This window comes from Rhinolophus sinicus, chromosome 16, assembly GCF_057876585.1.
Source record: "Rhinolophus sinicus isolate RSI-liver-muscle chromosome 16, RSI-T2T, whole genome shotgun sequence".
Lineage (NCBI taxonomy): Eukaryota > Metazoa > Chordata > Mammalia > Chiroptera > Rhinolophidae > Rhinolophus > Rhinolophus sinicus.
Window position 1 is genome coordinate 96,374,312 of NC_142516.1, and position 21,276 is coordinate 96,395,587.

General features: G+C 35.6%; 1 protein-coding gene across 2 annotated transcripts in view; it reads right to left on the reverse strand.

The window, feature by feature from the left end:
* Positions 1–4,997: 4,997 nt before the first annotated feature.
* Positions 4,998–21,276, reverse strand: part of SGCG (sarcoglycan gamma) — a 103,972-nt gene continuing 87,693 nt past the window's right edge. For both annotated transcript variants that reach the window (XM_074330036.2, XM_019736599.3), the window contains exons 7-8: positions 8,461–8,584; positions 4,998–5,803 (exon numbers count right to left, since the gene is read on the reverse strand). In XM_074330036.2, the coding sequence (XP_074186137.1) occupies positions 5,630–5,803; positions 8,461–8,584 (298 nt within the window). In that variant the 3' untranslated portion in view covers positions 4,998–5,629. The remainder of the gene's footprint in view (positions 5,804–8,460; positions 8,585–21,276) is intronic.

The window sequence follows — 21,276 nt, forward strand, 5'->3', positions numbered from 1 at the left end:
TATCTTCCTATATTAAGTTTCGATATGTGTGTATATGTCTGTTTATTGGAAATACGAGGATGGATATTTTCCTATATATTTTATACTGGAATTTTAGTAAATTTTTTTTGATTGAATATAAAGTATGAGGTTTATTAGGTGCTTATTGATTTAATTAAGAGTTTGTTTCACCTTTTAAGGGAATGAGATTACCATGTTTCCCTGAAAATAAGACCTAGCCGGACCATCAGCTCTAATGCATCTCTTGGAGCAATTTTAATATAAGACCCGGTCTTATTTTAATTAATGTAAGATCAGGTATAATATAATATAATGTAATGTAATACAATACAATATAATATAATACCAGGTCTTACATTAATTTTTGCTCCAAAAGATGCATTAGAGCTAATAGTCCGGCTAGGTCTTATTTTTGGGTAAACACAATAGTTGGTATATATGGTATGTATATGTATTTGGAAATACATGAAATACAGTTCTTCTGTAGGTACAGCCTGACTTGATATTTTTCTTGCCTCAGGAGAGGCTTCTGTTTGGAGCTAATTCACAGTTGAGCTCTAACAGATAGGAAATGTTCCTCTTTATACCTGAGGTTCAAAGTTAGGTAGACCAAGCTAAGAGTTCTCTGTTCTGGGACCACCCAAACTGGGTCTTCAGCTTTCTGGGCCTTTCTTAAAGAAGTGCTTCCTACTTTGAAACTCAGATTTAGCACTTGAAAGATATTTTATTGCTTTTGGACATTAAAACTTACATAGACAGCCTTGTCAGGCTTTGGTGATAGTTGACCTAGTTGGAGTTTTGTCTTATCTAGACTTTCTTTTTTAAAAAAAGTTACAGGTTCACAATCCTTTATAGGAAACCCTTGCGTTCAAATGTATTTCAGAATTTGTATTTTAGAAAGTTTTTAAGGAAGCATTCCCATCAGGGTTGGGCAATACCCTTCAATCAAACACAATCCTATTTTTGCAGTGAAACCTATGAATATTCACACTAAATTAAATACATAGACCTGATAAATAGCCTCATCTAAATTTAGGTCAGGTGCTGCCAGCAATGGTTGCAGCTGACGTATTTGGAAAGTGTTCATTTGTGTGAAGATTTTTTGATTTTCGAATTCAGCATAAGGAATTTTGGACCGGAACTCATTTTATTTTATGCTTTTTTTTTTTCCTTTTTCCATTTGTTGTTCGTATTAAAGGAAAATGGAGACTATCCGGCGGTTTGTAGAGCAGCTGCTCCTGAGTAGCATGCAGTCTAGAAAGGGGTTGGAACTGACATCCCTGCAGCCAGGAGCAGGCTTTGTGCTGCCCGATGGCAGAGGGATAAAAATGTCCCCAGCAGGATGGCTGAATTGTTCATAGCCCCGTGAGGAAACTAGTGAACTTGCACAGTCCAATTAGTTTAAAAACTGGGATAGGATGTAGGGAGTGCTGAGAGCCCAAGCATGATGTTGGTAAAAGTTCAAATCGTAATAAAGTTGTTCCCAGGTCTGAGTTGAGGATAGGTGGGGTTTTCTTCTGTTAGTGCCAGTTGACATTTTCTGTACATCAAATGCTTTGTAGATGTCAAGGATGAAATGTATAGTGCTGGGAGAAAATAGGAATTACACGAGCTTTTAATTCGTCATGTATTAACCAGGGTTCTACCAGAGAAACAGAACCCATAGAAGGTATATACCGGGGGTGCCAAAAAAAAAAAAATGTACACATTTTAAGAGACGTTATCTATGTATTACTTTTCCAAGTTGAATTACGGTAGCACTGTGTTGTATGACTTTCGCTCCAAAGATGGTGTTCATCAAGTGAATGCTAGCGTCATTCATTGTATTACAATTTTAATACAGTTTTTTTCCTTTCTTAAAATGTATATACATTTGTTTGGCACCCTCTGTAGATACATAAAGAGATCTGTTTCCAGGAATTGACTCGCGATCGTGGCGGCTGGCAAGTCCGCAATCCACAGGGCAGCCTATGCAGGCTGGAAACGCATGGGCAGGAGCTGAAGCTGCTGTCTGCAGGTGGAATGTCCTGAATCTTTGGCTTTTAACTTTTTTTCCATTTATCTTATTTTAACAAATGTAGCTTAGAATAGTGCCTGCTGAGCACTCTGAGGGTATTATGTCCGTTGTTGGAGATAGGGAGGTGCCACCCAGAAACCGGTGAGACTTGTCTACTTATATTTCAGAACTACTACTTGTATACCAAAGCCAAGCTTAGACTTTATTTTAAAATAAGAATTACGTGTTTAAAATGTATGCTTCTTTCTCTTCTAGTTGGTAAGTGGCTTGGGAAATACCCTCTGACTGTGAATACGAAGCCCGGATCTCTAAGAAGACAAAATTGAGGTTGCTCTGTTTAGTCAGTTAAAAATTCGTGTTTTACTTACAATGCCCTTAGCCCCTCTTGTTCCACCTGCTTGTTCATACTTGAAACAAAGTGCATTTGGTTTTCAAAGCACAGTGAACTTGAAGTGGAATTTGAAATATGGACGAGACTGCTAAAGCTAAATAAGGAGTGATGTTTCAAATTGGGGGGAAACTATATAAAGCAGACGCCACCTAATAGCCTTAGTGTGAGGGGTTCTGCCCTTTCCGAGAGTAGCTTGCACCCTCCTCACTGTTCCCCAAAGGAGCAGAGATTGATCTGGTGGGTGAGTTGGGGCGCAGGACCTGAGTATGGATAGCTCACCGCTCCCCATCACCTTGAATCAGCTGCCTTCAGAGCAAGGAGCATCTGCCCACTCTCCTCCGTGTACTGAGCTGTGGGAGCCGGGAGAAGGTCGTGCTTTCTGCCCAGGACGGGGGAAGGTCGTGCTTTATTCATCTGTCACGTCTCAAGGAAAGCTGATATTTTGATCTTTATCTTTTTTATTCATGTCTACTTCTCTGTTTGGACATTGGAAAAGAACTAAGGGTTACCACTAAAATACCAACACTCAATGGTTTATAATCGCTTAGTATATAGGCATGTCAGGGTATATACCTCATTAGATATATTCATAACCATGACCTTGGACCTTGAATGAAAATTTAAATTACATTGTATAATGTATTTTAGAAGGCAGGTTTATGTAATACAATTTAGACTACAGCCTATCTAGAAGTTTCCATTCTAACAGGATAAATCCCTCATATCACTCTGAAGAATGCACTCTGGAAAACTATCCTGAACAGCTTTATTCACGGTGATTCCATATAGCAAAGGAGAAAAAAAAAAAATCCACACTCTTTATTTAAAAGTTTCTGTTTTTCATACTATCTCCTTGGTTCTTTTTCTTTACTTCACTTTATCATCTAAGTCCCTTTTTTTGACATGTACTATGAGAACCAAGCTAATTTATACCGTGTTTCCCCCAAAACAAGACCTAGCTGGACAATCAACTCTAATGTGTCTTTTGGAGCAAAAATTAATATAAGACCCAGTATTATTATATTTTATAAGACCCGGTCTTATAGTAAAATATAGTAAAATAATTTTTGCTCCAAAAGATGCATTAGAGCTGATTGTCCTGCTAGGTCTTATTTTTGGGGAAATGCAGTAAGTGTTCCATGGTGATCCTGTGTATGTTAACCAGGATTGAAGACACATGTACTTATTTTACACAAACATGGAACCAGAGAGTAAATATGACAAAAAAAAATTTAAAAAAATGGCAACACTATTTACTCTGACAAAGGACTGTTGTAGCAAGAAAGTAGACATAATTTAAAAAATCAGGATTTAACTAACTGGAAAAGGTGAATACCAATTTATAATCTAAAATCACCCAACCCCCTGTGAAACTGAAGGAGCATTATGTTTAGTTCGGTTTGCTCTTAACTGCTTAGGAAGCACTGTATGTTTATTTTTTTTTTTATTTCAAGTATTTATACATACTAGAAATTTAAAAATTGAGTTGTTATAAGTGGTTATACCTTGTTAAAATAGCATTAGTAATGGGTTCCCTTTTCTATTTTCTCTTGGTTTTGAGACTGTAGAAAACGAATTTGAACTTGGGTTTATAGTTGTAAATCCTATACTTAGAAAGTTGCAATGCTGTTGGCCCCACCACATCTTGGGCTGTTTGGGGATTCTAATTACAACAACTGGTAAAATAAACCCAAACCCACCACTCTCTGATGAAGGGCATTTAAAAAGTAAGTGGCTTGCACATAACTTGTTTTCATAGGTTCAGTGTGTCCTATTTGATTTATATAGCAATTTGAACAACCATTGGTACTGAACATTTTCACAAACTGTGAGAATCTGATTCTGTGAAGTTACATCCAGTCTTACCGATTTTGTAGAGATCAGTGCACAAGTTGGGCAACTATGAGTCCCACTGATTACCAGCCGTTTGAGCTTGGTGGATGACAAAACCCCTTTGGACTTTGGTTTCTTCACTTGTAAATGAGTCTTATCCCATCTACACACTTACATAGGTTGGTGTTTTGGGTAGAATGAGACAACAAAGTTTTTCAAAGTGAAAACAGCTATTCAAATGTAAGGTCACATTTGGGGCCGGCCGGTGGCTCAGGCGGGTAGAGCTCCATGCTCCTAACTCCAAAGGCTGCCGGTTCGATTCCCACATGGGCCAGTGGGCTCTCAACCACAAGGTTGCCAGTTCCACTCCCGCAAGGGATGGTGGGCTGCGCTCCCTGCAACTAGCAACGGCAACTGGACCTGGAGCTGAGCTGCGCCCTCCACAACTAAGACTGAAAGGACAACAACTTGAAGCTGAACGGCACCCTCCACAACTAAGATTGAAAGGACAACAACTTGACTTGGAAAAAAGTCCTGGAAGTACACACTGTTCTCCAATAAAGTCCTGTTACCCTCCCCCAATAAAAAAATCTTAAAAAAAAAAATGTAAGGTCACATTTTAGTTTAGGTAGATACTGTATGATCTTGTGACTTGTCCTACCTGAATTTGTATCACTAGTAACTTTAGGAGAAATAATATGTACCTCAAAGAGTTATTGTGAGGATTAAAGAAAGTAAGACACTCAAACTGGGAAGTTTGTGAAAAATGTAGGTTGATTTTTATTGCTCATTGACTATATATGTATAAAGAAAGCATGATTAATTTTATATAATTTATTCTGTTGAGTACATATTGCAAATCAGATCAACCTCAAAGTCCCTTTAAAACCTGAAGATTTTCTTGTGAAACCTGACATACTTTGCATTAAAATGGAGAACTCACATGTTCGCGTGATATATAATGGAAATACCTCACACAACTTTGGGGTTATTTTACTATTGACCAATGCTACTTTTATGGGGAGTTAGGTATCCACAGTTAACCATCATAAATTAATTCCATACAGCAGTTGAATATTTCATTGTAGATTGACATGTACAGGAAAGGAAAGGAAGTCACATGGTTCTGATGAAAATTAATCAATTTAGTAGAATAAATACATTCTGTTGATATTTCTTGGACTTTTGTGTCTAACATCCACACACCATTTATCTGAACACTTTCCTTGGTACATTTTTCTTTCTGAGTTTCTTCCGAAAGTTAGAAACTGCTTCCATTGCCATCTCAGTTTCACAGCATGTCAAGTCGTTCTAAGTGTGAAGGCTTGAGGTCAGTCCTTTCAAGTTCCCTGAAACGAGGCAGGTGCTGTGTGGAAGATGTGGGTGATTTAGAGACAGATGTGGCTGTTTTCGTGGCATGTGGTATCCACACCAGCCACAGACAGGTAAAGCTTCCCATCTGGACACACACAAATTTCATAGAGTCTCTGTGAGCTGCTAGCAGGACCCTGAGTCCCCTGAACCAATTTGGGTAAACGCACAGTTTCTGCATCAAGCACAAGCTGTTTGGGAGAAAATGAGAGAAGCGGTAAAGGAGGAATGAACATGATAAGCATGAAATCTATAGTCTCAAAACAATCCAAATAAATTAGTTTTTTTTTTCTCTGCAGAGGAAAATGCAATAAGCACCTAGTTTTACCTAAGTCATATTATAATAGATTGTTTTAAAGCTTATTTCTAGTTTGCATTCGTGCAAAATCTGAATAGTCCCTTCTCCAAATCGGAGGGAAGTCATTTTTTCTTTCACCCATTGTGTTAGCTGAGCTAGGAAAAATTACGAAGTTATACTCCCCAAAATACCTTTCAGAATTATCTGGCAAAAATAGTAGCATTCTTTTGCTGATTCACATTTATCTTGTGATCTGTTGTGACTTGATGTTAAATCATTGTCCGGTTAGGATAAAGTACAAGCCACAGAAACACATTCATCTTAATAATTTTTACCTGTGAATGTTGGAATATCTCCTGATTCTATTTTCCTAAAGAGGCAAGTAAATTCATCCTATTAGCTATCGACCATTTCCCTAACTTTTAAAACATTATTTGCAATTGCTGTCTTCTATTAGATACAGAAGAGCAATAAACAGACTAACGCCAACTAAAATAAAATGAAAGCTACTGAGCGTTTTGTTCTTATGAGAGTTTAGTTAAACTGAAATGCAAGCACATGGCCATTGGTGGAGATCTGGAAATCTTTTTGATAACTAAAGGAAGAATGGTGGCCCTGAGCAGCCAACCCTAACCCATTCTAGGGCGCTCATTTGTTAGAAGGAATTCAAGTACGTGGTGGGTACACATAATGTGCTTCCTGGCCAACATGATTAGATCCTTCCTTCATTTTATGTGGCTCTCATCCATGAACTCCAGTTTTTCTATAAACTGACGTCTGCAGTCTGTACTCCCCACCCCTCACCCCCCCATCCCCCCGGGGACACTGACCACCCACCATGTGAAGCAGTTCGTGGAACCTACGAGTGGCATTACAGGCAAAGCTGTATTTACCCTTGTGGTCCCGGACACTCTCAGAGTAAAAGGAATCACTTGGGTATATTTTTTAAAAAGCCAAACCTGTTTATTGTCCAATGCTTTGGATTCTGTGGGTACTTGCGTCTCCCTGTGTGCTTTTGCGGCTTCTTCTCTCTCCTTTCTTATGGTTAACTGGTCAGTGTTTTTCTAGTTATTTTCTCCTGCTCTTCCAGCAAACGCTGGTCTCTGGTAGCCCACATACCGCTTTCTTGCTCATCTTCTTTTGCTTTATGGCGGAATATTTTGTGGGAGCTCGTCCCTTTGAACTGGCTCCCAGTAATAAGGGAGAGCAACTTTAATTATGGGTCAGGTTGTGCTAGTTGTAAAAATGACACCTCATTCATGGAAATAAGTAATATTTAAAAACTATAATCAGTATATATTTCTTCAAGACAATACATTTTAAGTATATAGGGAATTGTTGCTTCTCCTACACCTTCCTTTAATAGTAAATTAACATAATTTCAAAATGCTGTCACCCTTATTTACCACATAGGTGTCTAATAACCCTGACATAGTTAAGCAAATATTATTTCCCCTGCTTGACAAATGGGAACATAGGCCTCAAGAAGCCGGTTACCTTTCTAATTCAAATAGGTATTAGTGAACCAATCGAGCACTAGAGTAATAATACTGGGTGGCTTGTGCACCATCACCTATCCCTTTGGCTTGTATCAGTGATGTGTTATATCTGGGCTTGAAGTTCCAGATTTTATCCTTATTGTACTGACTTAAAGATCCCATTTTCATGTAAACATAATTTGGCGCAAGGAAGCCCAGGGCTCTAAGCAGCAGCAGATGATGGTTGTCACTGACAGGTGACTCCTTGTGACAGCTGTATGGACAGAAGTCAGATAACCAGGAGATGGCAGGGTTGATATTCTTTGTCAACTCTGAGAGTCTGTAGCCTTTTTTCAAAGATGAAAGTAGCAAGAGACTTGAACACAAATAGCAAACAAAGATAGCTGTCTGGGTCCATTATAGGATAACTTTAACCTTTCTTGGCCCTTCTTTCAATGCTAAGTTGTCTTTGCCTTCATTTCATATTTTCTATTCTACGCCTGTGGGGACAGAGCGAGGAGTTCAGTTTCCAGGCTCTTGGCCTCATGTGGAAAGGTGCTGGCTCAGGTAGTAAATGGCCATCAGCTGTGGCTTGTTGGCCGTCAGCTGTAACCAGTGAGCCATTGGCCACTAATATAACTGCCGTGGCTACGCTAGCAGCAAATGGGGGGCTAGCAAGAAGATGGTGGCTGAGCTAGCAAGAGCCGATTGCAGTTAGCACAGTGGAGTCGAGAAGGAGTCGAGGAGAGTCGGTCGGTTGGCAGAAAAGCGGACAGCAGGTCGCATGTCGTGTGAATCCAGCCTCCAGTGAGACTTTAGTGGTATGACTCCCCTACCTATGGCTCCGTGGGTGTTTCTTTTTGGCCTCACCATATCCTGTGTTCTTATGTGGGGAGCGGGAGCTGAGACCCCACAGGCCACCACGCGCGACACATGGCGCAGCGAGCAGGGCCTCCCGCACGACAACGCCTTTCATGTTTCTTTACAAACTACCGCAAATTTAACATACTGATACCTTATAGACATCAGTATCATCAGGGTATACTACAAAAGGTTGATCTATTTAACTCACCATTCCGTCACTACTATGAAAAGTGATATCCATTTGAGAAAGGGCCTCAATTTTCCCAGCATGAGCTTTGATATGAACGCCCTTTGGGGCATCCATGCTTAGACTCCGTGTGGGGGATTCTAATCTGAAATGAGGGTAAGAAACCAAGAAAAAATAGTATTAAAAAAAAGCCACTCCAGGAATCCCTCAGTGAACAGCTTGGCATAAAATATATAATTAATAAGGTATATGGTATCTTCATGACATTCTTGAATGCTAATATATTGTATATTATTCATTGACAAATCCAGAAATAATGTGCAATAAAGAAATTAACTTCTTATCAGTGAGAGTCTATAGAATTAGTATCCTCTAAAAACAGGTAAACCAGTAGAGAACCCTAACCCTGTGCAATAGTTTCAGATGGCACAGTTAAGCTCTCTGGCATACCACACCAGAAGAAAATGCTGTTTGTGAAAAACTTTGTAAAACCGTTTTTTAGTTAAAACACCAACTCGTTTGGGAAAAAGACAAATTTAAGGGCAACATGTGCATTTGCTATATGTTCATAAAATAGAATGTAAGTTTGGCATTTAGATTTTGTTGTTTTTGTGTTTTTTTTTGAAATTTCGGCAGACTACAGGGCAGATGCAAAGATTTCTTTTGGGAAAATACTGAACTGATGGAGTTGATAGACAGGATGGAGATTGGCTTCGGCTGGCTTTGGTTTTGTGAAATTTATCAGAATCTCCTTGTGATTTAGTCAAACAAAGATACAGAACAAGAACACAATACATGGGCCAGAAAAATTCTATTTGCCTCCGCCCGGAAAAGACTGAATGTCCACTAGATGGCACATTGTGATCAGTAGAAAGTTTTTCAGCTGCTCTACCCCAGCTCAACACAAAAGTTTGAAAGACTGATTTGATTGAAATGGTTAAAGATCTATGGGACGGAGAACTGGATAGAAAAGTGTCTGTAATCCTCCCTGTAGGGTAAGAGTAGAGTGGAGGTGGGAAGGAAAGAGAAAGGGAAATGGTTATGAAGGGAGAAATACCCAGGTAATTAATTTGCATTTGAAATGACTGGATATTTATTTGATACTTTTAAGAGATGGTTGCTACCTTTAATTGCCAAGTTTTTTGGCTACCACCATTTGTTATAGAAAACAGTTTCATTTTCTTATGTACATCTCAGTATGTAAAATCTGATGTTGCACATTTTGAAATCTTATTTTCAGTGTGAGAAAACTCTTAGAGACATTTATTGGTTAAATTATGCTAGTCTGAGGTTATGGGGAAACCCTGCTGTGTCTCACTGAGCTGATTGCTCATTTTGTTATTTCCGTCTCTGCTAATTGCCCACATTTTTCTCCCTGGATGGATAGAAAGGGGGAGGGGAAGGAGGGCAGGGAGAAAGACATGTAAGCAACCTATAGAGGCCTGGTCCATTTCAGGCAAACCATTTGTAAACTTGAAGACCCTAGTGAAGGTGAGCCGGTTTCAAAGATCACTTATCAACAAAATTGCCTCAATAAGGCCAATTACTAGTTTTTAATTATAATATGATGCTTCCAGAAGAGCAAACTTCTTCCCCTTTGCATAATTTCTAGCCCTGAAGATGAAATATTTCAGTTCAACACAGGTTAAGACACATTTTACCAAAAAAGCTGCGATTAGAATATTCTGAAGTATATATCTCCACAAACACAGTGAACAGTAACTCAGATATAAAAAAAACCTTAATTGTTTTGTTATATTTCAGTTTGCTAGTTAGATGTCTACCTTTTTCTTTAAGTATGTGAATATATATTTACTCATGACGTATGTGACGAGTAAAAAGTTTTGAACACTCACAGAAATACATCCAAATAAATAAATAAATAAGCTGTATATACTCATATATACTCGTATTTTGGCTAATGTAAATAATGCTGCAATGAACATAGGGGTGCATAGATCTTTTTGAATTAGTGTTTTCATTTTCTTGGGATAAGTACCCAGAAGTGGAATTGCTGGATCATAATGTAGTTCTATTTTGTTTTTTGAGGAATCTCCACACTGTTTTCCATAGTGGTTGCACTAATTCGCAATCCCACCAACAGTTCACAAAGGTTCTCCTTTTCTCCACATCCTCACCAACACTTGCTATTTGTTGACTTCTTGATAATTGGCATTCTGACTAGTATATGGTATTATCTCATTGTGGTTTTGATTTGCATTCCCCTGCTGATTAGCGATGTTGAGCATCTTTTCATGTCTGTTGGCCATTTGTATATCTTCTATGGAGAAATGTCTCTTCATATCCTTTGCCCATTTTTTCATCAGATGTTCATTTTTTTTGTCGTTGTTATTGAGTTGTATAAGTCCTTATATATTTTGGATATCAATTCCTTGTTGTATATATCATTTACAAATATAGTCTCCCATTCAGTAAATTGTACTTTCGTCTGTTGATGGTTTCCTTTGCTGTGCAGAAGCTTTTTATTTGATGAAGTCCCTTTTGTTTATTTTTGCTTTTGTATCCCTTGCTTGAGGGGATATATCCAAAAAGATATTACTAACAGCAATGTCAAAGAGTTTACTACCTATGTTTTATTATAGCAGTTTTGTGGTTTCAGGTATTACATTTAGGTCTTTAATCCATTTTGAGTTTATTTTTGTATACTGTATAAGAAGGTGATCCAGTTTCATTTTTTTGCATGTATCCGTTCAGTATTCCCAGCACCACTTGTGGAAGAGACTATAATTTCTCCATTGTATATTCTTGCCTCCTTTGTTGTATATTAATTGACCATGTGAGGTTGACAATTAAGTTTGCAAACTCATCCTAGAAAAAGTGCTACATACCCCATTGCTGAATATCACTATGGTCACCTTTGAAGTACCTCCCCTTGGGAAGCTATGCACCGAGGCCAGTGCCCAGTCCACCGTTCAAAGCAATTTTGGAACTCTTTTTCTGGAATGGTCATCAGAGCTGTCTTCGTATTACCCTTTATGTCCTGAATGCCATTAAAATATCTCCCTTTCAATATTTCCTTTATCTTCAGGTAAAGAAAGAAGTCATTGGGGGACAGATCAGGTGAGTAGGGAGGGTATTCCAATACAGTTTATTTGTTTACTGGCTAAAAACTCCCTCACAGACAGTGCCGTGTGAGCTGGTGCATTATCGTGATGCAAGAGCCATGAATTGTTGGTGAAAATTTGAGGTCAATTTTGTCTTTTTCATGCAGCCTTTTCAGCACTTCTAAATCATGAACTTGGTTAACTGTTTGTCCAGTTGGTACAAATTCATAATGAATAATCCCTCTGATATCAAAAAAGTTTAGCAACATCATTTTGACTCTTGATTTGGACTGATGGAACTTTTTTGGTCATGGAGAATTGGCTGACTTCCATTGTGCACTTTGACACTTTGTTTCAGTGTCATATCGGTACATCCATGTTTCATCACTAGTGATAACACGGCCTAAAACATCATCTTGCCTCTCCAAAAGGTCTTTGCAAACTTCAACTGTCTTTTGCCTTTGTTCATCAGTGAGCTCCTTTGGGACCATTTTTGCACATACCAAGATTTTCAGTTAAGATTTTCCTAACTGTTTCTCTATCGATGTTTACTTGGTCTGTTATGCTTCTCACAGTCAGCCATTTTGACACACAAGTTGATGAATTTTTGCAATATTTTCATCAGTTCTGCTCGTTACTGACCTCTCTTCATCAGTGACGTGTTCTCTCCTCTCAGAAAAACGTTTAATCCATTTGTACAGTGCTGTTTTCTTCGTGGCATTATCCCCATAAACTTGGACTAACATGTCCCTGATTTCACTTCCATTCTTGCCAAGTATAAAAAGAAATTTACTGTTTATTCGTTGCTCTAATTCAAACTCAGACATTCTTGCAATGGCACACAAAAACACCCAACAACAATAATAAACGCCACTCAGCAAGACACCACCACACGTCAACACAAGCACATCTCTGAGACACTGATATACCAAGGTTATGAAACCTTACCAAGCTCTTTGTACAGTGCTGCCAATGTAAGTGCACGGTGGCGAGTTCGTGAACTTAATTGTCATATCTTGTATATAAGTGATGGTTTATTTCTGGGCTCTTTATTCTGTCTTTGATCTGTGTGTCTGTTTTTGTGCCATTACCACACTTGTGATTATTACAGCTTTATATTACAGTTTGAAATAAGGAAGCATGATACCTCCAACTTTGTTCTCTCAAGTTTTATTTAGCTATTTGAGGTCTTTTGAGGTTCTATATAAATTTAGGATTAGTTGTTCTAGTTCTGAAGAGAATGCTATTAGTATTTTAATAGGCATTTCATTGAATCTGTATTGCTTTGGGTAATATGGTCATTTTAACAGTATTACACTTTCCAGTCCATGAGCATGGTATATCCTTCCATTTATTTGTGTCCTCTTCAATTTCTTTCTTCAACATCTTATACTTTTCAGAATACAGATCTTTTACCTCCTTGGTTAAATTTATTCCTAGGTATTTTATTCTTTTTGGTGCAACTGTTTTCTTAATTTATTCTTCTGATCATTTGTTATTAGTGTATAGAAACATGACAGATTTCTGTATATTAATTTTGTATCCTGCTATTTTACTGAATTCATTTATTCTATTAATTTTCTGGTGGCTTTTTAAAGGGTTTTCTATATATAGTATTATGTCATCTGCAAATAGTGAGTTTTACTTCTTGCTTCCCAATTTGGATGCTTTTTATTTCTTGTCTGATTGCTATGGCTAGGACTTCCAGTATTATATTGAATAAAAGAGGATAGTGTAGGTATCCGTGTCTTTTTCCTGATCTTAGAGAAAAAGCTTTCAGCTTTTCATCATTGAGTATGATGTTAGCTGTGAGCTTGTCATATATGTCCTTTGTTATATTGAGGTAAGTTTCTCCTATACCCAATTTGTTGAAGTTTTTATCATAAATGGATTTTGAATTTTGTCAAACTTTTTTTTTTCTGCATCTATTGAGACTTATAATATGATTTTTATCCTTGGTTTTATTGATGTGATATAGCACATAATTGTTTTACAAATGTTGAACTACACTTGCATCCTAGGTATAAATCCCACTTGATCATGGTGCATAATCTTTTAAATATATTGTTGAATTCAGTTTGATAGTATTTTGTTGAGAATTTTTGCATCTATATAGTGACAGTGCTATTTGCCTGTATTCTTTTTTTTTTTTTTTTTGTATTATCCGGTTTTGGTATCATGGTAATGCTGGCCTTGTACAATGAGTTTGGAAACATTCCTTCTTCTTCAATGTTTTGAATAGTGTGAGAAGAATAGGTATTAATTCTTCTTTAAATGTTTAATAGAATTCACCTGTGAAGCCCTCTTGTCCTGAGCGTTGTTTTTTTTTAAGGAGTTTTTTCATTACAATCTCGATTTCATTGCTAATAATTGGTCTGTTCAGATTTTCTCTTTCTTCCTGGGTTAGTCTTAGAAGGTTGTATGTTTCTAGAAACTTATCCATTTCTTCTACATTGTCCAATTTGTTGGCATATAATTGTTCATAGTATTCTTTATTGATCTTTGTATTTCTGTGGTGTCAGTTGTAATCTCTCCTCTTTCATTTCTGTTTTTATTTATTTGGACTCTCCTCTTTTTTTCTTAATGAGTCTTGGTAGAGGATGTTAATTTTATACATCCTTTCAAAGGACCAGCTCTTAGTTTCATTGATCTTTTCTATTGTTTTGTTTTGGGTTTTTTTGGTCTCTATTTTTTATTTCCATTGTGATATTTATTATTTCCCTCCTTCTACTTAATTTGAGTTTCATTTGTTCTTCTTTTTCTAGTAGCTTTAAGTGTAAAGGTAGATTGTTTATTTGGGATTTTTCTTATTTCTTGATGTATAGCTATGAACTTCCTTCTTAGACCTGCTTTTGCTGCATCCCATACATTTTGGAAAGTTCTGTTTTCATTTCCATTTGTCTCAAGGTAGTTTCTGATTTCCTGCTGATTTCCTCTTTGATCCATTGGTTTTTTAGTAGTATGTTGTTTAATCTCCACATAATTGTGTGGTTTTTTTTTAGTTTTCTTCCTACAGTTGATTTCTAGTTTCATTCCACTGTGGTAAGAAAATATGCTTGATATAATGCCAATCTTCTTGAATTTATTGAAGTTTGTTTTGTGGCCTAATATGTGGTCTATCCTGGAAAATGTCCCATGTGCACTTGAGAAGAATATGTCATCTGCAGTTTTGGGATGAAATGTTCTAAAAATGTCTATGAAGTTAATCTGGTCTAATGTGGTATTTAAAGCCAGTATTTCCTTATTAATTTTCTGCCTGGATGAGCTATGCATTGATGTGATGGAGTATAAAAATTCCTTATTATTATTGTGTTACTGTTAAATTCTGCCTGTATGTCCATTAATATTTTCTGCCCTTAAGAACCTAACATTCAAGCAACTTAAAGGACATAGTGAAGGAATGGCAAGATTCAATTTTTGTTTAAAAAAATATCACTTTGATAAACCTGGTCAAAACAGATGAACATATATAGAGCTCTCCCCTCCTCTCCACCCCCCCCACCCCCGGTTACATATAAATGTTGGATAAAATATAATCAAATATAATTAAAAAAACATTAAAACATACTAGGAATAAAAACAAAACAAAATAAAACGAAAAGGTATTTTTGAAGTGCCAGAAGCAGAAGAAATGCATAGCCAGAGTGATGCCTGGGGAGTTGATGCTGGAGCCCATGGGGTTAATGGGCAGGTAGATGCGTTAAGAAGGCCTGGTATTTGAAATCTCTATGGGGAGGGAGTTGTGGCCCACTGCAGGGGAGGAGCGTTGGAAATGGGATCTGGGCCTACAGATGGGTGTTGAGACACAGCATGGTCACAATCTTAAAACAGGCTGCTCTTTCTGTGGTGTGAGTGGAAACATCATAAATCATTCATTAGTATAGAACCGAAATCCACACCCTTCATCAAGCTGAGAAATACATATGAAAGCCAGTTTTAGAACAGTGACCTCTACAGGACCCTGGCAGAAGTTAATGTGAAATAGACATTTATGGCAAATGAAAGACAGTTTTCCCCAACAACTGTCCCCAGACAAATAACCGAAGAGGATGAACTTCCAGGCAAAATTTTCAAATCACATGAGGGAATCTATCAACATGAGGAATTCGAGATAACAAAGCAGTCAGAAAGGGATAAAACGTAATTAAGTTTAGATGATTAAAAGAGATACATTAATAATATCCATGAAACAACCAGAATAGAAAAGAAAAATTTTAAATCCAGGTCATTGAAAAAAAAAAAAAAAACAAAAACCAGGTAATTGGAAATTCAAAAAATAAAGAGATTAAAGTTTTCAGGTAGACTAAATAGTAGATGTGACATATATGAAAAAAGAATAGGACACTGAAATGTATATTTGGTAATTCCATGAGAAAACAAGAAATGTAAAGTCTTAAATATATGAGGCAAGGATGATAAAAAGGGGACTTCAATGTCCTCAACAGGTATCATAGAGAGGGACTTGCACAAAGGTTCTTAACTTCCTTTTATGCCACCACCATTTGGCACTCTGGTGAAGTCCATGGGTTTAATGATTTTAAAGGCCTAAAATAAAGCTCAAAGAATTTCAAAGGAAACAAGTAACTTGGAAATACAAGGGTAAAAATATCTTTAAATTTATGAGCTTAGTTAGTAACACATTAAAAAAGATCTAGTCATAGGTCTTACAACTACTGTAATTTCAAAGCAATGAAGAACATAAAAACTATTATATTTTGAGATATTTGCTACAACTTTTATTTAATTATTAGTTTCAGGTGTACAAAGCAACATAATAGTTAGACATTTACACCCCTTACAAAGTGATAACATCCCTCTCCCAAAGTACTACCCCTCTGACATCTTATATAACTGTTACAGTACCACCATCTTCCTTATGCTACAACTTTTATGTGATATGAAAACATCTGTGACTTCTGCAGATGAAAAAGTCAAAGGAACTGCCAATACTATTGTGATTTGTTGGCTATCATTTATAGTTGAAGGAATGCTAAATTTTAGCTAGAAGTCAGTGAAAATGAAGAATTTCTTCACATTCAAAATCATTAACCCATTAAATTTTATTCTTCGATCCCCCAAGAGATCCACAGACCACAAGTTAAGAACCCCTGTGTTCCAGAGAATAATGGCTAATAATTTCCCAGAGTTAAAAAATAACATGAGTTCCTAAAATTGAAGAAGTATACCAATATTCAAGTATGAATTAAAATATAGTCAACACCCAAACATTTTGTGGTGAAACTGCAAAACATTAAGATTAACAAGAAAGTCTTAAAGTATTCAGAATGAAAATCAGATTGCTTACAAAAAAACAAAATTAATGAACAATGTCTTTAAAATGCTGATGCAAAATTATTGTCAGCTTAGAAATACATCTCAGCTTAACGTTTAACCATGAAAGAAACAGACATTTCAAGCCTAGAGGAAAAATTTTACTAACTATACAGATCCTCACTGAAAAAGGTATTTAAAGAAATTAAAACAAGAAGAAAAGAGTATTTTGCAAGAAGCAGTGGTGGGCATTAGAAAAATCAATAAAATGTGTTGGTAAAATTATATATGTACTGCCTGAAAACATAAAGCAGGGAGATGAGTATAAGCAAAGTTGAAATAAAACAACATGGAAAGGGAAGTTTGAAGGGAAGTAACTTTCTAATTTTTTTTGTATTATTTGGGGAGAGATTGATAATTATATGATCAATCTCTTAAACTTAGAAAGTATTGATTTATCTCCATGCATAGAAAAAATAAAGGACAATTATTAAAAGAATATAAAAACAGAACAGTTAGAGGGAAATACAGGTGGGGACACTAAGGAAAAATTTATTCATCCAACAAAAGGTCAGAAAGAAAAAGTGAAAAGAAAAAGCACAGTAAATAAAACATAACACAAGATAATAGAAAAATGTCATATCACTGGTCATAATAAATGTAAATGGTTAAATTCACCCATTAAAAGATAGACATTTAATTGCAGAGGATTTAAAGAAAATCTTAAATCTTAAAGTAGAACCAAGTACAGCAGTATTAATATCAGATAAAATAGGGATAATGACTTAATGATTAAAAGGAACAATTCACAAGATTAGTTAGCACAGACTTGTATGCTTCTAAAAATTAATGTAAAAGGAAAAATCAGCAATATAAAAAATAAAGTGGGAGTTTTAATAAACTTCATTGAGAAACTGAATGTACAGAAGACAAATATAAGAAATATAGAAGATATTAACAATATAATTCATAAGATTGGCCTCCCAGTCATCTATATCTATATATCATGTATATATCTGTATATCTTGCCTTCAAATAAAAAGGAAGATACTTTCACCATAAAAATTAGGAATTACTCTATACTCATAATTTTGAAATCTCAGTGACAGAGAAAAGTTTCTAACAAGAAATAAAGAGGCAAAATGGACTTAAGAAATAAAAATCTTAAATAGAGGAACTTCATTAAAGAAATTGAATTGGCAGTGATAAAAAACACACGCAATTTCCCCCAAAGCACAGGCTCTTTCATTTCTCAGATGAGTTTATACCAAATCTTCAATTGCTCGTATACACACCATTTCAAAGACCAGAAAAACGACAACTGGGAACTGAAACTAAAATGGGACTTGATAACATATACTTACCAAAAACCTACAGCAGACATTATTTAATATGAAACTTTAGAAGCTTTTTTCAAGGTCAGGAAGTAGACACAGATGTCTGTTATTACTCTTACTATTCAACATTTACTGGAAGTCCTAGCCAAAGCAACAAAACAAGGATAGAAGTACAATAATTAAAAAGGATGACTATTTTATATAGTATCACCACCTTTATGGAAAAATCAAATAGGTTTTACAGTGAAAATATTAGCACGAATAAGAGGGTTCAGCAAATTTGCCAACTTAAAACAATCATGCAAAAGTCAATGATAATCATTTTGAAGATGTGATAGAAAAAGAACTCATTTTCAGTAGAATTAAAACTATGAGCAATTTAGTAACACAGGCCAACACCGAAAGGAGAATATCACACAATATTGTAGGGTATAAAGGAAGAACTATGCGAATGGGGAGATAAACCACATCTATGGATGAACGAATTTATTATTACAAAAATAGGAATTTTCCCTGAAATTCCAACTCAAAATCTAATACAATTTTTCATGAAATGTGACAAACTATTTATAAAATTGATATGGAAAAATGAAAGTATAAAAATATCAACACAATTCTGAAGACGACATGGTAGTGGAACTTGCCCTAGCAGATACCAAGTTATATTGTATAGCTATTAGGGAGAAATTGCTTTAGAAAGAAAATAAGGGAACAGTGGACCAGAATAGACAGCCCATTAAAAATCCCTGTGCATATGACAGAAGCAGCATTATAAATAAGCAAGGAACAGATTGACTTTTGAGACAACTGGTTATTTGGAAAAGCATAAAAAATCATTTGCCTACTTTATACCCCACATGAAAAACAAATTCCACTTGGATTAAAGACCTAAATACAAAAAACAAAAGAGTTTTTGAGAAAATTCACTCCCTTCTTAATGCCCAAGCAGTGTTTTCTAATAGACCCAAGTACCTAAAGGTCTATTTTCGCAGAATACCACAAGGATAAATTAAATTTCATACTGACCAAATACTTCCAAGATTTAAAAATCAACATCTATAAATGAATGGTTAACAAGTGAAGCATTCACTGTCTTGTGCAATCCACTGCCCATCAGACTTGACCACCATCCAGGTACAATATTTATATTTATGGAGATCTGGATATAGGTTTATTTTTATAGTCTCATTGCTATACTTAATTTTTTTGTACAAAAAAGCTTGTGTTTTGGTACACAAAAGCTTAAAGAGCTTACATTTTGGTTTATTAATGAATTATGCAATAGCATTTTATAGGCATAGTCATATTTATACTACAAATGTCTACATTACGATTTATGATGAGTATAAGGTTGAAATATTCAAGTATTTAACTTGAATTTATAGAAAATATACTTTTAAATGTAGATATAGTTTGACACTTATTCATATTATTGCCTTTTGTTTCTTCTCACATGCATTGTTACTGACTTCAACTATTTTCATTTGAATTGAATCATCTGTCACTACAACTCAGAAGAAAACCATACCGTCCGACAGAACGTATCTTCTGAAAGATGCATACATGACATCATTTTAAGCACCGCTCACTCTCAATGCTGGCACCATTCCACAATCATGCAAATTATCCTGTGATTTTACTACTTCTGGAAAGTTTGCTTCTGCTTTGAAAATAGACATGATTTATTTAATTTATGAAAAATAAAAAAATCATCTAAACTCATTCAGGCTATACTTCACAGAAGGAATAATAATCTCTAAAGTCTAGAAGGGAGTGGAATGTCATTGCAATGAGTAGAAATTTGTGAAAGATTATTGCATTACAGGATAACGAATGTCACTTGGATCAGATGGCTATGCTTAAACCATCTGCCTGATTCAATTTTTCATGGGAACCTAAACTTCTAATTACCACAGGAAGTTATCTTGAGACCTCTATTTTAGGATTTTGTTCAGTCCTTTGTATCTTACCTCTCATTCTTAAAAAGAATTAAGTTTCCATTTGTTAAGAATAAAAATTAGGGTGGCAAACACACAATGCAATATATAGATGATGTATTATAGAACAGTACACTTGCAACCTATATAATTTTATTAACCAATGTCACCCCAATAAATTTAATAAAAAATAAATAACAAAGCAAAAAAAAAAGAATAAAAATTAAATCTTAAAAAATTCCTTTTAGCTAAAAGAAAATGAGAACCAATACATTTGTAAGCCTTTCCTAAAAGGACAAGTTATAAGTTTACTTTTAGAATATTCATTTTTTACACGTATTTCACATTCCTGATTTAACAGCACTTTAACAGCTCAGGAGCGGAAGATGTCATCAATGAATTCTTGTATGAGTATTGACTGCTATTTTGTTATTGGATGAAACTTCACACTCTTCAAACTGTTTTCAGTTGTCTAATTGACTAAACTTACTGTTTTTTCCTTTTGACATTTTACGGTATTATTCCTTAGAATTGCTAGAATTAAAGAAAATAAGCCACACAATAAATTGTCCGTTACCAGGGCGTATAAATTGTTTTCACTGTTTAGGTTAAGTTGACTTAAGATAGTAACCTGTGATCAATGAAAAATAAATACTTGGAATGAGGAATGTGATTACACAAACTGTGCTAGATCATTTCAGTGTGTCACTGGTTAATCATGCACTTACAGACACTGCTTTGTATCAATGACTTGTTTCAAAAAACGTTGAAACAGAAGGAATTAAAATTCCTAAGAGACTGCTTTCAGACCACTATATAAATATAACTGAAAACCAAAATTAAATGAGTAATTTCGTGGGGAAATATAGTTGATCAAAATTGACTCTTATTAAAGGCAGAAAGTTTAAATAGACAAATTTCCATAAGGGAAGTAATTAACTATCAAGGAACTACGTATCTTAAAAAAAATCCATCAGGCCCATATGGTTCCAGGGAGAATTCTACCACACCTTTAGAGACCAGAGCGTCCCAATTATCTACAAATTATTCCAGAACATAGAAAATGAGGGATGAACTTAATAAGGAATGTGGGGAAAAAAAAAAAAAAAAAAAAACCATATAAAGAAAACTTTTAAATACTCCTGAAAGGTACAAAAATAGATTTTAACAAATGGAAAGACGTTCCATGTTCTTTGGTAAACGACTAACACTGTAAAGATGTCAATG